This window comes from Suillus fuscotomentosus, assembly GCF_016647785.1.
Source record: "Suillus fuscotomentosus strain FC203 chromosome Unknown F5891scaffold_77, whole genome shotgun sequence".
Classification (NCBI taxonomy): Eukaryota; Fungi; Basidiomycota; class Agaricomycetes; order Boletales; family Suillaceae; genus Suillus; species Suillus fuscotomentosus.
The window spans coordinates 161,155-184,085 of record NW_024539589.1 but is presented as its reverse complement, the minus strand read 5'-3'; the positions used below and the strand labels follow the sequence as shown (position 1 = coordinate 184,085).

At 48.6% G+C, this 22,931-nt stretch overlaps 5 protein-coding genes across 5 annotated transcripts; 2 read left to right on the top strand and 3 right to left on the bottom strand.

The window, feature by feature from the left end:
• Window positions 1-2,473: 2,473 nt before the first annotated feature.
• F5891DRAFT_961283 (uncharacterized protein) lies at window positions 2,474-4,602 on the top strand (the record flags this gene model as incomplete). Its single annotated transcript, XM_041375802.1, has 9 exons — window positions 2,474-3,074; window positions 3,127-3,410; window positions 3,461-3,674; window positions 3,717-3,837; window positions 3,890-3,975; window positions 4,025-4,074; window positions 4,127-4,230; window positions 4,288-4,415; window positions 4,472-4,602. Coding segments are annotated over 9 exons (1,719 nt in total), but the record flags the coding sequence as incomplete, so codon positions are not given.
• A 3,460-nt stretch (window positions 4,603-8,062) lies between these two features.
• F5891DRAFT_1130893 (uncharacterized protein) lies at window positions 8,063-9,499 on the bottom strand (the record flags this gene model as incomplete). The annotated part of the gene is made up of 8 exons (XM_041364584.1): window positions 8,063-8,180; window positions 8,236-8,381; window positions 8,433-8,561; window positions 8,616-8,748; window positions 8,813-9,006; window positions 9,053-9,161; window positions 9,219-9,362; window positions 9,420-9,499. 8 exons carry the CDS (start codon window positions 9,497-9,499, stop codon window positions 8,063-8,065), a joined length of 1,053 nt encoding a protein of 350 aa, XP_041220208.1.
• A 399-nt stretch (window positions 9,500-9,898) lies between these two features.
• Window positions 9,899-10,392, top strand: F5891DRAFT_1195077 (uncharacterized protein; the record flags this gene model as incomplete). The annotated part of the gene is made up of 3 exons (XM_041368055.1): window positions 9,899-9,961; window positions 10,021-10,309; window positions 10,358-10,392. 3 exons carry the CDS (start codon window positions 9,899-9,901, stop codon window positions 10,390-10,392), a joined length of 387 nt encoding a protein of 128 aa, XP_041220207.1.
• A 295-nt stretch (window positions 10,393-10,687) lies between these two features.
• Window positions 10,688-12,204, bottom strand: F5891DRAFT_1281532 (uncharacterized protein; the record flags this gene model as incomplete). The annotated part of the gene is made up of 7 exons (XM_041370478.1): window positions 10,688-10,931; window positions 10,983-11,024; window positions 11,077-11,086; window positions 11,145-11,634; window positions 11,702-11,920; window positions 11,958-12,070; window positions 12,120-12,204. The coding sequence occupies 7 exons, from the start codon at window positions 12,202-12,204 to the stop codon at window positions 10,688-10,690; spliced, it is 1,203 nt and encodes a 400-aa protein (XP_041220206.1).
• Window positions 12,205-13,885: 1,681 nt separating this feature from the next.
• Window positions 13,886-18,340, bottom strand: F5891DRAFT_1195075 (uncharacterized protein; the record flags this gene model as incomplete). Its single annotated transcript, XM_041368054.1, has 20 exons — window positions 13,886-13,909; window positions 13,961-14,014; window positions 14,065-14,145; window positions 14,196-14,276; window positions 14,327-14,407; window positions 14,458-14,517; window positions 14,577-14,642; window positions 14,689-14,739; window positions 14,804-15,369; window positions 16,157-16,278; window positions 16,330-16,499; window positions 16,562-16,753; window positions 16,809-16,961; window positions 17,007-17,068; window positions 17,122-17,725; window positions 17,779-17,862; window positions 17,913-18,029; window positions 18,083-18,163; window positions 18,214-18,222; window positions 18,278-18,340. The coding sequence occupies 20 exons, from the start codon at window positions 18,338-18,340 to the stop codon at window positions 13,886-13,888; spliced, it is 2,721 nt and encodes a 906-aa protein (XP_041220205.1).
• Between the last annotated feature and the right edge of the window lie 4,591 nt (window positions 18,341-22,931).

The window sequence follows — 22,931 nt, the reverse complement described above, 5'->3', positions numbered from 1 at the left end:
CCCGCCTAGCTCAATAGTATTATTTTCTCTTCGCACGCATGACGCGGCACCATGCCCCTTTTTACCTTAGAACGCGCACATATGCGCGCAGTCTTCCCACGCTCACACGCACATACGCGCGCAATATTCACGCGCCCATACGCCTCGCGCGCGCACACATGCGCGCTTCCCACGCCTTGCTCATAGGAAGGTGTAGATGTTGACAGCTGCACGAAGAAGACAAGTCGGATAGGACATCCGCAAAGTCTACCATTTTCCCTTCATATTTTCACATATAGTTTTACTCACAATGTTCAAACCTTTAGCATCTAATATTTAGCGCGCCTAGCAGGACTTGGTCTGGACATGGATTGGATCGCTCCTGGACTGCGCCACTTTGCATCATACCCACCATACAACACATGCGACAATCACGCGCTTTCTCGCGCCTTGTGCGCGCGCGCTTTCCCGCGCTTTACGCCATATGCGCGCATCTCGCCCACACCTTGCGCGCCACATCCATATCACTCTCGCATCATCGCCCCACACCCATGGCATATTATTCACATCAGAGTCACCCTCGCAATCCACCATGCTATGCTCCATTCCCGCGCCTTCATGCATAGCGCGCGCACATTCTCGCACCTCGCGCATACCATGCGCGCGCACCTTCCCACGCCTTTGCACCTTGCGCGCGCCTGCGCTTTCGCATACATTGCATATCACGCGATAATTCCTGCACTCGCACATTCATCACCCAACAACCAAAGCATCGTACAAGCATCGCACTTGCATACTCTCACGCAAAATCCTCACCATGCGCGCGCTGAGTGGGGACACTCAGAATTTAAGTCCCTGGGAGATGTAGAGACTCGTGTGTCTCATGGTGTGATATGGCAGGTTTCACTAGGAAGTATACAGCACAAACTCGCAGCGTCATTCTGTGCGCTACCCACAGCTATCTCTATATGACGCGCAGCTTTCCCACGCAACGCGCGCCATGCGCGCACCATTCCCGCGCTTCGCGATGTATACGCGCGCGCGCGTTCCTGCGCTTGCGCGCTGAAGGTACAACAATTCAGATGGTGAGTCTGAACAATGTGTTGGGTCTTGCAGAACCTAGCTGCTATTCGACCCTAAAGGGTTTCTGGACCAGGCTCAAGGCTCAGAGGAGAGGAAATATCATAAAAACTTGCTGATCTCTCAGACTCATACTGGTAACTGGTGAAAAGATTGCTTGCTTATGTAAGCTACAAAGTGCCAACATAAGGTAAGGTAAAAACAGTCTCTACCAGCCCAGCCAGAAATGAATCCCTACAGCGCCCTATAGCGCCAGCCATTCAGATGCATCCATCCACTGTCCACCAAGCTTCCTAGTACGTATATTTCCATTTCCTTTATTAGCATAGTTCCACCTTTATTTTTATCATAGTTTCTCACTCATATATATCCTTACATACCTACTCGGTAGCGCTTCGGCTCCGCATGACCGCGCTTAGGCGCGCTATATAAGCGCCAGCAGTACATACTATTACTTACCTTACTTTTCCCTTGAACTTACTAGTTATCACCCACTAATTACTTAGCAGTACATAGTAGAAGTCTATTGGTCTACACTTTGCATCTATCTTTTCTTATATTGCTTTATATCATCACTTAAGCTTAGTCTCTTTTATTTCCGCTTACGCGCGCGCGCTTTCCCGCGCTTCGCGCTAATACGCGCGCGCGTTCCCGCGCCTTCGTACCTTGCGCGCACTTGCGCTTTCTCACGCTTCGCTGAAGCGCGTACCTCTAGATCTTCGCAGCACTCGCTTCCCCTAGGGTCGAACGCACTTGTCTCCTCAAGAATAGCAGACTAGGTAACGCGCGACCTCACAACATTTTATAGATACAGTTAGGAGCATCCTTGTTCCTCATTGTATTGTTGTTTCTACACCGTGACTCAACTCCTTACAAGTATAGGTCCACTGCATCAATCCCAATGTCATCTACCCTTGCAGGCAGATCAAGTCCCAGTACTCGGTACTCGGCACTGATCCCTGTCCGGCTGTCACGTTATGAAAAGAACACAGAAGGAAGGTATAAAGGACAGCCAACAGCAGCTATTAGTACGGATTTTTTTTAGCGCGCAACTCAGGAAATCGGTTTATGGGGAAGCCGGCTGTCTAGCAAGTCAAGGGCTGTCATGTCCTACCGCCTTGTGGATCGGAAGGATGCATGCATCCGTATACTTGAGGTCCCCAGCCACAGGTACCGGGGCATGAAGGAGACCGTGGCTAAATCACACAAAAAACAAGGCAGGAGGTACAGCCTGTGAGATCCGAGACATATAAAGGCCTCCATTCTGAGATTTTAACTGCAGAACTCAAGCTCAATCAATTGACCACTGGAGAAATATGTCTGGCGTCGAAACATTATCTGTTCCGTTGTCTGCAGGTAAGCCTGCCTTTCAAAACCAGTTCAAGTCCACTTATTGTTGGATATATCAGAGGCTATCTCCTCCGCGTGGCTTGCTGCATTTGTTTCTGACATATTCGATCCCAGTTTTACTCTCAAGCGCTCGTTTACGAACGACAGCTACTGGCGGGATGTCTTGGCATTCACTCCTGATTTTCGCACTTTGCACTCAGTTTCAAAAATTCAGCATTTTTTCTCAGTTCCCGTTGCCCTTGCACGACCAAGTCAGTTCCGACTCTTGCCAGGTGTCCGTCATCGGCGCATTAGTCCTACAAAGACGTTCATCCAGGGAATTGTTCAATTCCATACAGTCATAGCGCAATGCTCTGGCGTCTTTACTCTGACTCAAACCGAGGACTCCTCATGGAAGGCTTGGTCCTTCGTGACCATGATGGATCGGTTGTCTGGCGTGGTCGATCGCTTTGATGGACATACGCCTCTCTGTCGTCCTGCTGAATGGAACACTGCGATGGAGTACACAGCGGTCGTCGTGGGTGCAGGTCAGTGCGGCTTATCCGTGGCCGCCCGTTTGGAGAATCTCGGGATCTCTACACTTGTCTTGGAGAGGTCTGGCAGAATTGGCAATAGTTGGCGTTTTCGATACGATTCACTGGAGACGAATACTCCCAAGGCGTTCAGTACGTGCAGCTTCAGAACTACCAACCTCGTCCTATGCTAATGTGGCAGCAGATCATCTTCCCTTCGTCGATTTCCCAGAGGGATCCGGAACATATATCCCTTGCGGAGACGTTGCTGACTATCTTGAAGATTACCAAAGAACTCTTGGTCTTCACGTGTTGACCTCAGCACACATTTCTGCTACTTCATATGACGCTTCGTCAAGTACCTGGACATTATCTGTGTCTCTTTCAGGAAAAGCCTCTATTACTGTGACGGCCCGGTACATGATTGTCGCAATAGGCGTTGGCACGATGGGAGGTGCACTCCCGTTCATGCCTTCGATTCCAGGAAAAGTACGCAAGCAGGACTGAATTCTTTGTTGATGCTGACCCTCCACATGCAGAGCTCCTTCCTCGGTTCTGTCATCCATTCAAGCGAATACAAGTCTTCCTCCTGCGTCGGCGCGCAGAAAGCTGTCGTCGTCGGCGCAGGATGCTCTGCGCACGATATTGCTCAGGACATGGTAAATTGTGGGTCTCAGACAGTGCTTGTCCAGCGTTCCCCGACCGCCGTTGTGAGTCGCCAGATGATCAATAGCCTGCTTACCGGTAATCTCAGTGTACTTGCTGTAAATATATCTATATTGATTTGGCTCGTAGGATATGTCGGGCAGGACGTTCCTCCAACAGAGATCGCCGACCGCTTCTATGTCGCTCTCCCCTTGTCAGCTCTGCAAGATTCCCAGTACAACGCCATGGAGATGCATGCCCATATTGATCAGTTCGTTGGCAACATTCGAAAGTAATCTCTTCGTCTCACCCTTTTTCCTTAGGGACCTCAGAGAGAACTTGTCCCGGCATGGATATCTCCTTCCCGGCCCTGAGGACAACTTCTTTCACCGTCTCTCAATTCGACGGGGTAAGTTTGTTTGCTCTGTATCGTTCTATTTTTCTCATCGGCATTCCAGGTGGCTTTTACATCGACCGGGGTTGTGCACAGCTCATCACGTCTGGCAAGGTATTATTAACTTTGCTGAGTTCCCCCACGCATGTTGCTCACTAGCAACCAGATTACTGTCAAGTCCGGGCATGAGATCTCCCACTTCTCCCCTTCCGGGTTGGTATTCGATGATGGTTCGCGAGTAGTGACCGACCTTGTCATCTTCGCAACTGGGTAAGTCTTTTAAACATCTATCCGTCTGATCGCGCACTTCTAACGCACCATTTACAGGTACTCGAAAACTACAATCAAACAAGTTGCTGCGAACCTTTTTGGGCCTCAGGTCGCTGATACCGTCCATGACCTCGGAGGATTAGATAGTGATTATGAGTTCGCAGGTATTTGGAGGCCGACTGGACGTCAGTATTCTGTTGATTTGATTGTGCGATTCAATGATGCTGACATTCTGCTCCAGATAATGAACTCTGGTTTGCAGAGGGCGATCTCTTTGCTGCACGGTTCTACTCCCAGTTCCTTTCATTACAGATAATGGCGAGGGAGATGGGATTGCTAAGTCCAGACCAGAGAACTTACACCCCATGTTGATTTCTGCCATTAGCTTCTCACTTACCCTAAATATTATGTACATGAGATGTCCTTGGCAGCTGGCTCCTGTCACTTGCGAATTGCCACTAGTATTATTTATATGCTTCCATGAGAGTGATTTGATGCTGTGAACACGGTTGGTGCAATAAAAAGTCTGCAGTATATGATATTCTGTCCGATTTGAATGGTTCGAGTGTGGCTGTGCACTCAACTCCGTCCTTGGTACTTTTCGAAATTCCAAGTCGCGCTGATCCCCAGACGACTCCCCGCGATGTCCCAGCACACAAGAAAGAAGTTCTCACCAACTTCCTCGTCAGACTCTACTATGTTTATGTAGATCTCCACTTTGCTTACCTCGAGATCAACCCCTTGGTCGTCCTCGATCATCTTGATGACGGCTCTATTCACTACCTTGACATGGCTACGAAGCTCGACCAGACAGCCGAGGGCATCGGCGGTCAAAAGTGGGCTGTCGCAAGACTTTTGACAGTCTATGAGACCGCTCCGGCTACACCTACCATTGGCTTCAAGGTAAACGTTAATTGTGGTCCACCTGTTGTTTGGTCTGCTCCGTTTAGTAGAGATTTCACAATGGAAGAGGGTACGTACTCCGTCTATCGTCACTGGTCGTTTGTGAACAATGGTCGCAGGCGGTGGTGCATCCGTCGTCTACAGCGACGCTATCGCAGCAGCACGTTTCACACGTGAACTCGCAAACCACGGTGAATACTCTGGTGCCCCAAACGAGGGTCAGACTTTCGAATATGCCAACGCAATCTATATGGGGCATCGTGAAAATGCTGCACCACTGATGCGGTGCTCCTAAATGGTGTTGGTGAGTGCGCATTACATAACTACACTTACTGCTAATCACTAGAACCTCCCGGTGCTTGTTCTCCAAACGAACGATGGACTCGAGTGTGCTCCGATTCCTTATATGTATATCCACGCTCTCAGAGTCACGGTCAGGCGATATAATTGAAGTACTGCCGGTCTGCAAATCAGGTCCCCAATATATTGTTTCAACAAATATCTTTCTCGTTGCTAAATGATGGTTCATATCGCATTGTAGTCCGATGCCTCCGCATACAATGTTATTTTTATTTCTTCTTAGTGAGTGACTAGTTGACTGCGCAGTTGCAGGCATTATCTGAAGCCCGACGCAGTCAGTGCCACCTTTCTTCGCGTTCTTCGTCCTCCATGGGGATTTTGTTACCTGTTGCTTCCGAGGTCCTGATGTCCGTTGCTCGACATAGCTGCTGTTGGCCCGTGCTAAGCTGATTGTTGACTAGACCGTTTCAAAAGTCAGTACCTCAAGCTCAATTGCGTCATAATCACATCTCTGCCTTGATGCGGTCAACACTGTAGAGAACAGAATATGTTTCAGCGACTGACAACTGAGTACTGAGATCCAGACAGTCCAGCAACACCTGTGTACAGTCCCACAGCTCGGACATGATGATTGACAGCTACGATGGACTCAAACTGAGCATGCTGATGGTGAAGTATGTGAGGAGGGTGGGCGTGGTCACGATCGCCATTGTGCTGGTAACATATGCCACAGTGAAATTGGTAAAGGATGGATGTGACTTTGCCGGGGCATTCCTGATTTGAACGAGTTTTCTTCCACAGTTATAGGAAGTGTGCAGTTGACTGATGAGCGTGATTTTGCGTGTGGCAAGACGTGTGCAAGTTGAAACAATGATTCCAAGGCCAAGACACGTACACCATGATCGAACACCATCTTGCCAGTTCTCAGCAACGTTGCTTCGTCTCTTATCGCCTCCTCAGTTCCTGTTGGCCCATTGTTCTATTGAGAAATCTGTCTGATGGGCTCCTTCCCAAGAAAACAGGCAATCATAACTTCCGAATCAGGCCAGCCGTCCCAGAGCTCAGATAAATCAGCATGGGTATCTTTCGCCCACGGCCCGATTGATACCTGACTTAGCGTAATACTATCGTTCTGTTTGAGTGGGTCCTTTGGGGAGGCAGGTACCTTGGTTTCTGGAAAAAGTTGATGACAACATATGTATATGAGTCGCGGGTGCCGGGGCGTCACGGTCATCGCGGTCATCCGATATCGGGGTCACCCATATTTGGGGGGTGCTGCGACACTATACTTACAGTTACTTGCTGGAAATAAACTCAAGTTGTATATATGATACGTGGTCTTTCAGCAGTTATTTTGCACATCATATTGCAGACTCGCATCGTGATTATAATACATACTTTCATGGTAAATTTTCGTATGCATCGGAGAAACCAGAAAGCCGAAGCCTGAAATCTGGGGACTCGGGAGTTGAAACGCACTAGAAATTAGTCTTCGCAGGACAATAATAACATCAGGTAAATGACCCGAAAATGATAAATTATTAGCAAGCTTTATCTCGTCTAAAATTTGCATAATACCTATCAGAATTGTATACCACTCGAGAAAGCTTTGAATACCCGGACTTAGTTGGGTGGAAGCCGCCAAATATACAATTATGGCAGTCCGGTTGCAATAGTCCACAACTAGGTGACAGTGCTCGCGCTTGACAACTCTATCACGGCGGGCGGGTATTATAATATGTGTCATCTTGGTGGTAAGTTGGCAATACACGACAATTTTGACTTGCCCTGGCCATGACATGTAACCTTTGACTGCTTTGACTTCCTTCACAATCTCTGAATAGGTGTCAGTGTCGGTTATAAAATTATATGGCTGGACTATGTTGGACTAAATTGCCTACAACCCAAGGGTGCCGAACATCCGCAACGCGGTACCAAGCTGTATCAATGCGGTTGCCTTATGCAAGCACAGCTTGCTCTTACACCCCCGACAAGAACTTCCCCAGCGCTGACATTAGGTAAGTACTTGTCATGCTATCCTGTGCTAGCTACATCTGCCAGGTGCACAATTCGGGCAATAATCCACAGTGCGTTACCATCTGACCCGACTTCGATGAGATACGATAAACGTACATAAAGTTGGTTTCGCATTTTATGCGCCTCAATGTCTGAACAAACGCTAATGTAAAACAAAGATTTGAATAGCTGGACCGCTTCAGACAAACACGCCGTAAACTGTATGGCTGGACTATGTTGGACTGAACTGCCTACAACCCGGAGGTGCCGAGCACTCACCATGCTGGTACCAAGTTGTATCAATATAATTGGCTCATGCAAGCACAGCCTGCTATTGCATCCTCGACAAGAAGTCCTTCAACGTTGACATTGGTTATGTGGTTGTAATGCTCGCCTGTGCTGTTCAGATATGCTAAGTACACAATCCAGGCGACTAGCGACAGCGCGTTAGCATCCTGCGCAACCTTGTTTAGATACGGTAACTGCACACTACATTGTAGTAAAGGCGCCAAGGCGCAACATTTTGTCTTCCGTGAGCTAGCAAGCGAAGGCCAAATCAGGCTGTCATTATATTGCATTTATCTTAACTATAAATATACAAATTTAAATAAAATTATGAAGAGACAGGATTTGAAGCTTGTTTGAGGGCCATGCGTTTTTGTCGGATCTTGGATAAGGCGCTGTTGGCACTGATAGGTCTCTTGGCCGCAGAGGAAGTGGGAAAAACCTGGCTGAGTGAGTGACAATATATCAGCATTGATGACTTGGCTGAGGCGAAAAAAATACCGATTCCACCAGGTGAGCAGCTCGTCGATTTCCTTGTATTCTTCAGGGTCTTCTAAGAGGTCGAGGAGGCTGTGATAGAATGTCTCCGAATCTGTAGTTGTGTCGGTCCGAGAGAACACCGAGGACGAGCTCAGAGCAAATCGCACCTTCAGTCGTACGTTAAAATTATTCTGCGACAGAATCAATGCTCGACGGACCTGAGTTGCAATATACGCTAAGGAGGCGATGGTGACGGAATTCATGCCATGGAGGCGCGCATTTCCGGACCGCGTGGCCTTTGGCTCCCTGTCGACCGAACTCGGAGATGTAAACACATGCTTGTAGGCCTGGGAGAATACCCTGTAGTGAATGAAATATCTGAAAAATGAATGCGCACTCACATATACTAGCAAGCGGCTCCTAAGAAGACCGCACCACGGGTCTTCAGGGTCATAAGCGTGGTGGGCATACAAAAAAATGGGCCATTGATCTCCACAGACCAGCATCTCGCCGCTTCGGAGTTTCTCTTTGGTCCTACATTACAAAAAGTACAAAAGAAGATTCAGAACTACACAGATGTCAGTAAACGGAAACATACTGAGGGTCATTCCAGTCCAATCCAGCGGGACAAAGAAGAGATCCTGTAAGGTCGTGGTTAAAACCGCGGTCGATCTTGGAATTCCTATGTAAAGGGGGCCGTATGGCTTCCCCTTTCGGGGAAATCCAATCGAGTATCGCAGATTTCAACGTTTTTGTGTCATCGCCTCTGGCGCCTGCGGCCCCCTTGCCGATCTGTAAACCGTAAGCATGAGCTCTGGTCACACAGAAAACAATGTACCAGCTCTCCAACATGAAGGATTTCTTCTTCCGACCCATCTTTCAGTCGCTCCAGAAGACCGGGATAAGATTCCAAAAGTTGCTCGAAGACGCGATGTTCTCGTCGCTCTCTGTCAAGCATGTCAGCCAACTGAGCGGATAGCAAATACAGAAGTAAATATTTTCACTCGGCAGGAAAGTCCTCCAACGGAATATCTTCGATTTGTTCAAGTCTCAAAACACCGTTGGTGAGCAAGGAGGGGTAATTACACAGGGCGAATACCGTTCGACCGAAGTGACGTCCATGGGATACTAGTGGATCAGATGAGGAGCTGGAGACAGGTTTATTAGGCCACAAAAGCTGTAGTCGAGCATCCGGGATGGCTTACGCTTTTTTGCGAGGTCCCATCTGGAGGGCTGAAGAGCCACGTTTGTTCGGAACGCTGGAAGTGGTGTCCTGGGTGGTCATCAATAGCTGGAGAGAAAGAAAGTAGCCAGAGTTCCGTAGATATCGGAAGTGGTTTTTATCCCCAGCACTAGACTACGTAATATGACAGGGCAACTGGTGGCGAAAGCAGTAGTCACAGCGAATAACGGCAAAATTGACGACGGTCAAAAAAGTGGCCACCATCTACGGCGACCTTGAATGATGGCCAAAAAAAAGTGGCTACTGTTCACGGCAACCAAACGACAGCCAGCCACCCATTTGTTGAGTACCTGAATGCATTAAACTTGAACTTAGAGGGTGAGTTTGAAATCTGACGGCCAAAGGAAAGCGTGACGTATCACCATGCAATATATAGCTCCCTCGAGCTTTCATTTTCTCGTTGCAGCCCTCCACCAGAGAATACATCAGCCTAGGCCCAATATGCCACAATCCGGGTATCAGACCTTCAAACTGCAAGGACATAATATCAGCTTGAATTTGCAGGTAAACCTGATGCACCCACCTGGCAGAGGCATGTACTAACGCCTTTCCTTAGAATTGAGTTTGTAGGCAACATCAATGACGACAGCCCCTCCGCGTGGAGCGACGAGGCTCCACTTCTGCCAGTGATCAACAATGAAAAGAGCGATATGGGCTCCATGACCGAGCTCAAAGAGCGACTGCAGTTGGCAGAGATTAACTGCTCCAGGCTGGAAGAGCTGTACCAAAAGTATAGACTTCGTTGGTTAGAGGAGAAGTATCGGGCAAGTGTGTTGAAAGAATACGCACCAGCTGGGATCGATACTTGCTCTCCCCATCAGATTGCATGGAACGCTCCCTCTCCTACTCCAAGTACGTCGAACACACGTTTCCTTGAGAAACTCTGATTGTGCCACTCAGGCGAATACGATGGCGAAGTTGAGGACAACGCGTAAATGCAGGAGCTGCAGTGAATATGAAGTGATTCGGGGCGACTCAGCAGCAGCTTAATCTAAGCACCATGATGCAGCTGCAATTACTACTAGTGTACGCTGTTCACAAATAGTTAGCGGACATTGTACACAATCTATGATTCACTGAATATGATGCACCTTTGACAACGAGCTCAACTCGCCTACCAGTGATCCCGATGTACAGATTACGGAAATGATGAAGTAGCCGCTGTGCGAATTCTGGCGAGTCTGTGAAACAATGTATGTGTATCTTTAATAGAAGATTCAGCCTCGGGAATCAGTAACAAGAATGATCGCTGGCAGTACCTTGTGATTGGCAGGGACAGTGCTCCATGAGAATCCTCTCCGTGTCTGCCTCCGCTTCGCGCGTGTGGATTGTGAGCGGCTTGCCCAGCCTGACAGCATGATTCAACTGTCGGATGAAGACTTCTTGCTGGATTGTCCGTGGGGAGTTGTCGTAGTGGTAATCAAGACCCATCTCTCCCCAGCCTACGCATCGTGGGTGGGCCATCGCTTCAAGACTGAAACTCTCGAATCAAATCCCCAGAATTATAAGGAACGCAGAGACATACATGGAAGCCTCGACTGCATCATTGTATGACTTTGCATCATGTCTTGGAGGATTATCAGTTCACTCCCGTATGAGACATCCGAACCAGTACGCACGGGTGAACGCCTGTCAGAATCATCTCTCAGTGCAAGAATCGAGGACAGCGCACGATCGGATAACTCACCCATCACAAACCAATAATCGATGCCTCCCCACTTCTGTTCCCGATCTTCTGCAGTCAGTGCTGAGTCCGCAAGCTCCCTCCACGCCATTAACACAGGTGCCTCGCACCACACGTCCACGATTGCCCTCACATTGCGATTGCGATACATCTCACGCACGAAGTCATGGATAGTGTAAAGCGTCCCGTTCCTGTACTTGTTCCGGTAAGTCGAGAACGTCGACACAAGGTGGGTGTGCGTGTCGATGATGGGCTGGTCAGCAAGGGAGGCATCTGCAAGCGGAGGAAGACGGAGGAAGGCCTCAGCAGGAATGATGTTGGACTTTTTCTTGTTGTTCTTGCCCATAGTGCGATGGGCTGTTGTAGTAAAATGAACCTGAGGGTGCAATAGAACTGATGTCCTCAATAGCTGCCAACTCGTGCGAATGACATGGTTGCGAGTAAGCATCTGGTCCGCTTCGTCGATGATGACCATTTTCAAATCTTGCTTCCTCTATGACCACCATCCGGGCATTATTGTCGCGAAGAGTTCCGATTCGCACGACTGTAAGGGAACTTACTTTCTGTCGAGAGCCTCTGTATCCTTCCTTAGCGATTTCGTCAATGGCAGCATTACTACGTGTGCAGAGTAGGATTTTCTTCGCGAGCTCTGAAGAGATTGCAGCTTCTCCAACATGAATGCACGTCACTGCACGTGGAATAAAAGCCTTGACGAGACCGCAGATGGTTGACGGCGTGAGTGCTGAAGGGTTTTGGACCCCCACAGTTGAGGTCAACGCCTGAAACGTCCTACATGACGGTTTTTGCAACCTGCACCGTAAGCTTGGGGTCAGCGGAACCGATTTGGTATATTGAATATGGTTTTTCGAGAGGATGAGTCGTAAACATGGCGCGACTCTTGCCGTTGTACGAGATGACACCGGTAACAGCTGAAGAACATTAGTTGATCAGTGGAAATGAGACATAGGTCATACATACGGTCAATCTCGCGTTCTGCGTGTAGAATAGCCTTGTCTACCATTTCAGGGCCCCAGACAGGCGTCGCACCATACTCAAGAGCCATTAATCGCGTCGGTACACTGATTAAAGCTGCATCAACTCGAATCGGACTGAAAACACAGAACCAGCACGTACGAGCACCAGATCTAACCATTGGTGAGAGAAATATCCCATTTCTGAACGAATCTGGTGTGAGATGGTCGTTTCGCGGACGTTTGGGAGGTCATTTCGAATCGCCCTGAGGCCCAGGGGTTGGTGATGTTGAGATTGGGCGACGAGACCCAGAACTTGAGTACCGACCGATCGACCTCAGCCTGACTCAGACAGACTTAGAGACGATGGAACGAAGCCATGGTTCAAATATGCAGCATCGGTAAGCCAGTTAGAACTTGAAGAGTGCAACTTGATATGCTTCTTCAAGAACAGTGCACCACTGCTTCGTTCGCGGTCCGCTGAGTCAGACCTATGTATAAGCAGTTAGTATCCATTCAGTGATACGAACTTTGTTCACATGGAACAAATTTCGGCAGAACCTGCGGGAGCGTATTCGATTAACAACGACCATTGAATCATAACCTGCCTGCAGGCATCGACAATTCTCCTCTTCGTAACGACAGAACCCTTGCTCGAATCACCGGCCTCTCGTCCTAACCTCTCACTCTTCGCTTCATCATTTGAACCTGCACTGACCCTGCTAGTGCAACGACAAAGTCAAGAAGTTAGCATCATTCTCGCCGATACTTCAGATCAATATTAATTAATCTTTAGTGAAGCTGGTATTGCAAGTCATGTCACGTCCGCGGCAGGCACGACCGACCAAAATGAATGAGGCAGTGGACACTAGGTCGCAGAATGAACCGGTTGTTCTTTCAAGACTAGCAGCACGCAAATAGCATGAGTGGAGTGCTGCCAGAGACGGTTCAAGTGAGTGATTTATGCGAGAGAACTCACTGTCATGAACTACTATACTATACTGAAGACTGAACCAGATGGAGGTGCGCGCCCGCGGCTGTTTTCGTCGATTGGAGACTGCATTGCATCCTTTGCATGTTGGTTAAAATAAAAATAGACAAGTTCTCTAATATTAAAATTTCTGGGTACGCAGAACAATCGATCGGACTTCAAAATTTATCACGGCAAATCGGCAAATCGAACTTCGTCCACCATAGAACGGAGAAGCAACCGAGAAGTATACTTTCCACGTGACAGGGTTCGCGGAATGTCACTGACTTGAGGCCTTGAATCAATTTTACGCTAGGTCTCGCAGTGTTTAGGCAAACGGAGTCCCCCAGCTCCATGCTCGGGGGACTCGGTGGATTTTTTTATCGTGAAGTGAGAGACTAAAGTACAAGACACGGCAAAACGTAGGGAGACATACACAAGGCGACTTCGAACGGGTAATACAATAGATCCCAGGAGTGCGAAACGAATAGCGGACAAAGCACAGGCGACTTCGAACGGGTAATACGATAGATCCCAGGAGTGCGAAATGAATAGCGGACAAAGCAAAACGTAGGGAGACATACACAAGGCGACTTCGAACGGGTAATACGATAGATCCCAGGAGTGCGAAATGAATAGCGGACAAGGCAAAGCATAGGGGAGACAGACACAAGGCTACTTCGAACGGGTGATACGATGAATCCCAGGATATGTGAACATGATGCGAAACAAATTAGCGGACAAGGACATCACGACAGGTAACGAGTACATACCTATTGAGTACAGGTATCACGTATTGTATATTAGATGTCGATATCCATGTCATCCTGTGATGCGAAGGACGTCAGAAACGAATAGACGCACTGAGATACACAAACCGAGTGATCGCACATCTCTACATCTCCATCGACTTGATCAACAACCATGGATTCCTGCGACAGAGCTGCTGAGAGATTGACAGCACAAAACGAGAGATGCGTACCGGTTGAACGCTGTCCCGCATTGCAGTGTCGCATACCTCCATCGCGTCCTCGTCATCATCGACGATCACGTAGACTAATTCCTGCGATAAAATAATGTAAGAAACGGATAGATAGATATATGTTTACATACCGGTTGAACGCTGTCCCACGTTGCAGTGCCGCATACCTCCATCGCGTCCCCGTCATCATCGACGATCACGTAGACTAATTCCTGCGATAAAATAATGTAAGAAACGGATAGATAGATATATGTTTACATACCGGTTGAACGCTGTCCCACGTTGCAGTGTCGCATACCTCCATCGCGTCCTCGTCATCATCGACGATCATGTAGACTAATTCCTGCGATAAAATAATGTAAGAAACGGATAGATAGATATATGTTTACATACCGGTTGCGCGTCATTCCCCGCAATATTGACATCACCTTCATCAAAGATGTCCATCGGTTCCTACAACGAAAAAAATGTCAAATAAACGGACCAAAGTACACATGGCGACATATACTAACTAAGTGCATCCCCTCCCCTTCATATTCATCACGGTCAACCTCCATCGGGCCCCATGAAGAAGTATTCTGTGGCCCTTCAGTGTTATATCAGAGTAGATACGAGAGTACATACTGAATGAGTGCTTGCCATGAGATGTGTTTTAGTAATGTGATATGGTAAGTTCTGCGACACTATTTGTTGTCGCATCGTGACGATCTTCGAGCTTTATCTCTCACCGCCACAATACGGCGACTGGCGATATGTCAGCAAATAAAACATTATCCTTTCGTGGGATATGAGTTGCGCCAGTTGGGGCTTCGTTTGATGCTCTCTTTACATGTATGTTGTCGTTATGAGTCCAAGGAGGACCTTTTGGAACGCGATTCGAGCCTTCTTTGCGGAGAGCTTGGAACACGGTTTGAGCCTCCTTTGCAGAGAGCTTGGGACGCGGTTTGAGCCTCCTTTGCGGAGAGCCTGGGACGCGGTTTGAGCCTCCTTTGCAGAGAGCCTGGAACGCGATTTGAGCCTCCTTTGCAGAGAGCTTGGAACACGATTTGAGCCTCCTTTGCAGAGAGCTTGGAACGCGGTTTGAGCCTCCTTTGCAGAGAGCTTGGGACGCGGTTTGAACCTCCTCTGCGGAGAGCCTGAGACGCGGTTTGAGCCTCCTTTGCAGAGAGCCTGGAACGCGATTTGAGCCTCCTTTGCAGAGAGCCTGGAACGCGATTTGAGCCTCCTTTGCAGAGAGCCTGGAACGCGATTTGAGCCTCCTTTGCAGAGAGCTTGGAACGCGGTTTGAGCCTCCTTTGCAGAGAGCTTGAATACTTGTCAGTCAAAATCCACGACATGTTCAACTTCTCACTCAAAGTCATTGCTCAGACATATTCCGCCAGGGTAATGAAAGTGTTTTACATCAAGAAAGAAGATAAATATGATACTATTGGGATGACATTAGGTGTCAGACTTGCAATCTCAGAACACAATGAAGAACTCACAGATCGCGTTCAACCACAAATGGTGGGTATAAACAGGATAGGCGTACCAGACAAGGAGTAAAATATAGCGCCAATGCATCTGCACTGCGGAGTATAGGTGCGGCTCTGTTACAGTGGCTTGAGTGTGGCAGCATGAGGCTGCTGGACTCAATGGGCAGATCAACGAAGACAAATATACATAAACAATTTTGTTTCTTTGAATCTGCCACCAGCCAACTTTATGCAGTACTTGGCTTGTGAATATTGTACTCAGACCTCGTGCGCATCCCTCATTGTGGTACATCTATAGCTCCAAGAGCTGTTGAACGCATCAGTTGAATTCTTTTATGCTCTGTTTCATTAAAATATTAAAGATTTACTCAGACATCTCTCTGCGTTACGACATGCCAAACATAGATTCATGGAAATTGGTAGCGATAACACATCGTATTTGTAGTACAAGGTTAAGAACCGAGAAAGGACCAGCAGACATCCGATTAGTCAAACCTACTACACGTGTATAGCGGCTGGATGAGTCGTGAAGTATGAAACGGGTACATCCCAGACAAATCTCAGAGATTTGGTGGAACTAAAGCCACCACTGTTTGGAACTTCACTGCACGGATTACCGATTGGCTGGATTTCGATGGGCACAACGTCCGTCATATTCCTGAATCTCTTCCTCCCATTCCTTTCCGTCATGGTTCTCGGAAGACCTGTCTTGGGGGCGATGGGAAGGACATTGCTCGCCCTGGATAGAGCATGATGAGTATGCTCAAACAGCACACCAAGAAGGACGCACTTTATGAAAGGGAGAGCCTTCACTGCCTCCGTGAATATCGGAAACAAATGCGGATAGGCGTACATGTCTTCAAGAGCTGACATGAGAATCTCGTTCATGTCTTCTGGTTCATGGTAGTCGATCTGTCCTGTGCGTTTCTCTTTCAAGATGATAACCATCGAGTGATAGAGCTGAAATATCAGCGCGGCGTCTGTTATTTTGAAGAGAAAACACGAAGCGAATACAAACTTACCAATGTCATCAGATTACACACCGGTTTCTGGGCCAGACAGTTGGAGTTTGAAAAGACTTCTTCTGGAAAGAGATCTGCTAGCCGCCCCTTATGTTGTCCATCTGCTAACTTGCTGATTGGGTGAAAGAGCGATGCCCAAACAAGCTCCAAGAAAACTTGTTCATTGATGAGCTCGGAAATCGCCCGATACACCTGAAAAACGAAAAGTTTTGAGCTAGTGTGGTAACTACGGTCTTGAGTCCCGTACATCATCCCTTTTGCCCGAGTTGAAAAGAAGCACAAAGTGAGTGATCCTCGTGATCATCTCATTCCAAGAGGCAATGAATCTGGTGTATGGTGACATTGCACCTTTGACCACCTTCCTTAGTTCTGCTTTTGAATTATCGAAGGCCTTAGCTAGCTGCTCACATCAATAAGGAGAAAGCGAAGGAAAGAGAAGGCGTACATTGACACGGAACACCGGCCACCCTGCAGCAATGGTTTCTCCGTTGGCGAATTTGATGTTCACTGATAAAACGGTAAGATAGCGGCTGGTGGGATCTATGATGCAAAGCACTGACCTGGTTCTTCCAGAATCTCCTCATAAGTCTTGTGAACTAGGTGAAGCGCGGTGAGAAAGTTATTGGTCACCAGATGTCGTACTTCCGTCTGAGAAACCCTAAACGGAGCTTGGTGCTCTCCTACCCACAAACCTGCGACAAACAGGGCCCTAGTGAGCATCACGACCCGCCACCAAGGCGACCTCTTCATTGCGCGGGTGAGGGCGTCTCGTTGCTTTCTGTTCAAGGTTGTCCATACGCCACTCCTAGACTTTCTCCATTGTAGGTCGGAATGGAAAACTTGGAGAGCCAGCTCCTCAGTGAAATCCTCACCCATTTCATCCAAAAGGGGCCCGGCTGAATCGTCAATACCATTGAGAGAGGCAATAGTGGACAACCCCCAGTAGTTATAGCCACAATCGAGCTCTTGAAGTTCCGTGGGTGTGAGTTCAAAAGAAGCGGGAGTCAGGAAGACATCCGAGAGCGTATTATCGAGAACACTTGAATGAGCGAAAGGCAGCGCCTCGTACGTGAGTTGTTGTGCTGGGGTGGGAGCGGGAGGTGGATACCCATCCGGAAACGGAGCATAGAAGAATTCAACTGATGCGTTCAACAGCTCTTGGAGCTATAGATGTACCACAATGAGGGATGTGCACGAGGTCTGAGTACAACACTCACAAGCCAAGTAGGCATTGGGACACCTCTGGCGTCGGCCCTACAGTATGTAGGGGTTATCGCGCTGATATGAGCGCCGCCGGTTGACTAGATCTGTCGTTTCAAAGACGAAATGTTCAATACGGCAAACATCTCACCGTTGCTGTGAATAACTCATGAAGGTGGGTAGTATCCCTCTCTCCAGGAATAATCAGCCACCCAAGTTGTGTGAGCCGACCAGTCCAAGGCCGGGCCTCTTGGAAGGACCTTTCGCACTACAAACAAATGCAGTGAGACTAAGCCTTTGCATTCGAGAAGGAAAACTCACGTAAATAGGTGATACTTGGAGGTGATGAGCTAGATACCCCACAACGACATACGATCCCGTAGTAAGAGCGATGAACGGATGCTGAGAGTAAAAAGGTAAAATGAAACGACAGGTGATGAATGTCGACAAACCTCTTCGTGCTAAAGGAGAAGGTCGTCGCATCAGCGAATCCACTGTACAAAGTCCTATACTTACGGTGAGCTGAACGAGCTGAAGAATTTCGCCGATAGCTGGTACGTATAACCATACTGGAGACATCGTGATGACCGGTGTGGGGTGGGTGAGGAGGGAATTGATGGCAACTAAAGAGGTTAATAAGGGCCAGTCGTAAAATAAAAAAGCCTGCCAGACATTAGCAGCGGTCAGAAGTTAGAGTTGGTATAATGGGGTACTGATCAGTAGTGGCCATTACTTCTCGTCACCGCTAGTTGGTGGCCGTTTGTAACAGCTGGCTGCCAATCTGTGATTGATGGCCACCAATGATTGCTGGCGATCTTGATACAATCGATGGCCATTAATACCTTCCGGGAATATTATGTGTTGCCATTGTAGTCATTGGCCATCTTGAACTTGTTGAATTGTGCCCATCAGATTACATGGGTTCTATTGCTGTAATGTAAGAATTAATTTTCGTAATCGAAAGCATGGCCCATGAACATATCGTCTAACGCCTCCACGAGAGACTCCGTGCTTGCGTTCCTTCCTTGTTCAAAGAAATTCAATTCTTCAACACCAAGGTAATGGCCTTCTTCATCGCCCTCATCCTGTTCATCGTCGCTTGGATGGGCGCTTTCCGCGAAGTTTTCTTCGCCCTCAAAATCCTCATCTTCCATATGGGCGGCTGTCTGAGTGGCAGGTTGCCGTGCCGAGCTATGACCGTCCAAGGTCCCTACCCTGTGTGAGTACACGTGGCCTACCCCGAGGCCATAATGGAATCTCATGAGTGTGTCACGATCAGCGAAACTGGTGGAGTTATGAGGATTTGGTAGATATGACTCGCATGGATAAGACTGCTCACCTGTTGATGTAGTATTCTAACCAGTCGTGTTCATCTCCCGAAAGGGAAGAAATCCCACAGTTCAGGTTGCGCCGGCCTCGAGAGAATGCCGGAATTATATGGCATGCCCTCAGGACTGCTCCTGGATCCACGAAGCCGAATGCGTTTGGATCCATCAAAGGCAGGAAACAAACCCTTCCCAAAGCACACGTTTCCCATGCATGGCTTTGTATGACTTCATACCACCGAACAAACAGGAAGTCTATTCGGCGGGACTCGTACACATTCCCTGAGCGAACTACATTAATATGATGGATACCAAGAACCCGCGCATAACGATATTTGTCATCATGCCCCTCAGCGTGCTGGAGTAGCATAATGTTGTGATGGGGGGTCCTGGGATTTATCACGTCTTGAGCCCTTCGTACGTCGTACGTCGTATAATTAAACCTAACGAGGTTGTGGTGGTATAGTCTATTGCGCTTGAAAAGAATTGAACTTTTTTCTTGGTCAGGATGTGCAGAGTTCTCCATAGAAATTCCAGGAGACCCTATGCGGTCCAGGATATGATCCTTCAATCGCGGAAGGAAGTTCTGTGATTTACGTTAGAACGATTATGATCAAGCCCCCGAAAGTCATACCTTTATGGCAGGATCTCCCGCATGTCTGCGGAGATAATGCCCTAACTCGTCGAAACTCTTCTCACTTCGTCCAATATGATGGTGCAACTGAGGGTCAATTGCAGTTTCGTCGACCTGTGCACGAGGGACCTGTATTGCCTGCCGTTGTTTGATACGGCGCAAGCGCATTTGACGGCGTTCTATCTGAGTCAGTTGGCATATAAAGTTTCTGTGATCAGTTCGACAGTATCTGCCTTTCAGCGTTCGGTGCTCTAACTCTCCCTGATAGCAACTGAGCCGGGGAGCGGACAGGGAGCAAATCACGACTTACTGGTTCTGTGCTGTATGAGTCTGTGGTGCCGAAGCGACGAATGGAAGCAACATAATCGCCCAATGCATGAAATTTGTATGTCTGAATATTTAGCGACTTCTTCCTCCTCGGTTGCCTTGGTAAACGTGGATCCTCCTTCTGTTTCCCTTTAGCATTAGCCCCTGTCCCCTTTTCATTCGCCATGCTGCTCTCCATGCGTCTAGCAACATCCTTTGCCTGCCGACGAGATCTCGCGTCGACCTCACGGTTGAGCTCCTGTGTGTAGTATGCAGTACATACCTTCGATTTGAAGTGTCGGAATTTTTCACTGAGGTCGGTGGTTTGCTGGTCGAGAATCTCCAAGGTAAGGTCAGAATGCATTCGCAGTTTGGCGAGTCCATGCCAATGCGCCATAATGAAAAGGAGATCGAGGAGAATTTTGTTGTGAGCATCGGGGAGGAGGCCTTCAAAAACTGGAATAGAACACTTGTACAAAGTTAGCGCACGAACATATGACAATTAAAAGGTGTACGTGTAGAAGATCTTCGAAGTTGCGTGCTGCCATGTTCGACATGTCGGAGGTGTTGGCAGAGAATCGCCTAATGGTTGCAGGACCAAATGGGGGGACCTGCCTGTACCTGTCAGATATGGAAATGAGTACCCCAGGCGTTATCAGAAATACATTCAGCACCTCCTATCAAGCTCATGCACTAAGTCCCTGTTCAATGCTGTCAGAATTCTCAGTAAATGAATTAGAAGCATGCGCCATATTCCCAGCTCAAACTCGTGTAGGAGATCGACGACAAGCGCTGCAAACACATTGAATCCAAATGGACTAAGATTATCCGACAGCACATTCTAATCAAGTATTAGTTCAGCCGACAAATGAGACTGACGATTATGCTTACTGAGTTCGGCACCCACGAATCAGGTTTGAGAAGTGCTTCGACTGCCGTACTGTCAACACCGAGATTTTTTTCGTAGATAAGGTTGTGTGCAGTGGCAACGGGCTGACTCCTCGAGACGTTGGACCACGCCAGCGTTGAACGTTGTTGCCGATCACGGCTCATCCCCAGATTCTGAAGCCGCGCGGTCGGTATGAGACAGCGAGGGCAAGGACAGCCTCCCAACTGCCGAATGGTTGCAACAAGGACCCTGGTTTGGTCAGCTTAGATGCCTTACGGATAATGATCACGACTCACTTTTCAGGGTAATCCGCAGAGTAGGTAAAAACTTGTGGGTAAAACCTGCGTTTGACTCCATCACAGCAGAGAATTACCATCCCGTGCTCATATGCCTCTAAAAACTCCTCGTCGAGTAAAATCTTCCACTGAGCTTGAAACAGTTCACGCTGGCAATGCGTTGTGCATTCACGGCCAATCCCCTTGCCGTTGGTGTAAGTCCCCACAAAATCCTTAAATGCGTCCGGAAGCTGCCAATGTGTAAGCTTGAATGCGAGAAGGATATCAATTCAGGGGGGACGTTGTACCTTTTGAAAATATGCGACATGGTTCCCTAAATTGCAGGATGGCCTACAACGACGGTATTTGGATTCATTTCCAAAGTACATGTACACTGGCCACAGCTTCGCATTACCGAATGATGTCAGTTGCGTGGCATCTGACCAAAACATCAGTGCGACGATCACGCGGGGTAAATCGCACCCTGGCTCCCCAGGAGACTCAAGGAGATCACGGTGGGCGTCCATAAAGGCCGGTGAGGTATACAGCTCGCCTTGAATGTCGACCTCGCGGGGAAGATGAGGAGCGCTCCATCGCAGCTGGTAAGGTTCGTAGTGGAAAAGCTCGTCATCCTGAGCATTTGCGAGCTTTTCTCGAATGACGGAGGTGAGAGACCGATGGTGAAATTCGGCCGCGACGTAAGGTCGAGGGCCTGGCTGAGCTGCAGTTCGAGAAAAAGGTACTTCGATGCTGACTTGCGTTTTGTGCCAACTGGCATCCACATCCTCCCATTCTTCCCCCTCGTCGTCGTAAACAGTCGCACCTAGCTGTGAGTTAATTCTGCCCCATGGCGTGCTCCGGATATCGTCAGGATTAAAATCCGGATCGCCGACAATGTCAATAAGTTCCTTGAAGCTGTGCTGGGACTTCTGCGCGCCTCCATGCCAGTACCAGTGACCCAGCTCAAAAGAGGATCGATTGGGGTAGGGGGAGAATGAAATGTCTTGAGGCTCTGCGAGAGCATCTGACTCAGTTGAGGCCACGGCCGGAACGGAACTGATATCTTGGAGTGTGACCGATTCTTCTGGGTCGTGAGAAGGGGGGGTGGATGAAAAGAACTGGCGTACCAGCCCGAATACATTTCTAGCAGTACGGAAAGGGGGAGCTCGCGAAGACGCATGAGTGCTAGTAGACGAGTCCATTGTATTGGCATGTGCGTCAAGCTCTGGTGCTAGAGCAGCATAACCAGAGGGAACGCTTGGAGGAGCTTGGGGAAGCACATCCTCATATTGCCTATAACGGAGCGGCAATGAGACGCCAATGCGTCGGCTCCTCCGCTGCGCCAGTGATAAGCCCTGTTCTGCGTCTATCTCCATAGGTAAGGCGCTGAGATCGGCATTTGATACTGATGCGGGTGCGTTTTCTTGCAATGAAGGTCCTGCATGTTCCAGATCAGCAGACGGGAAAGAGTCCTTCGGAAGGTGGGCATGCGCGTTCGACAGAGCTGTGCTAGGGCCAGTAAAATGTTTATCGAGGCTGTGGTTCACTCGTGACCGCTTTGCGGAGCCCAAAAGATGCTTCACTTTGGATAAGGCAGAGAACAATCGTTTCTTGCCCTTGGTGCAAGAGCCCTGATGTTTTGTGTAGGCACTCTCCTGCGTGAACTCGCGAGTGCAGGCACATCTGAAGGGGGTTGGAGTCGGTGATGAACCTGCCCAATCCATGAGGGGGAGCTGAAGGT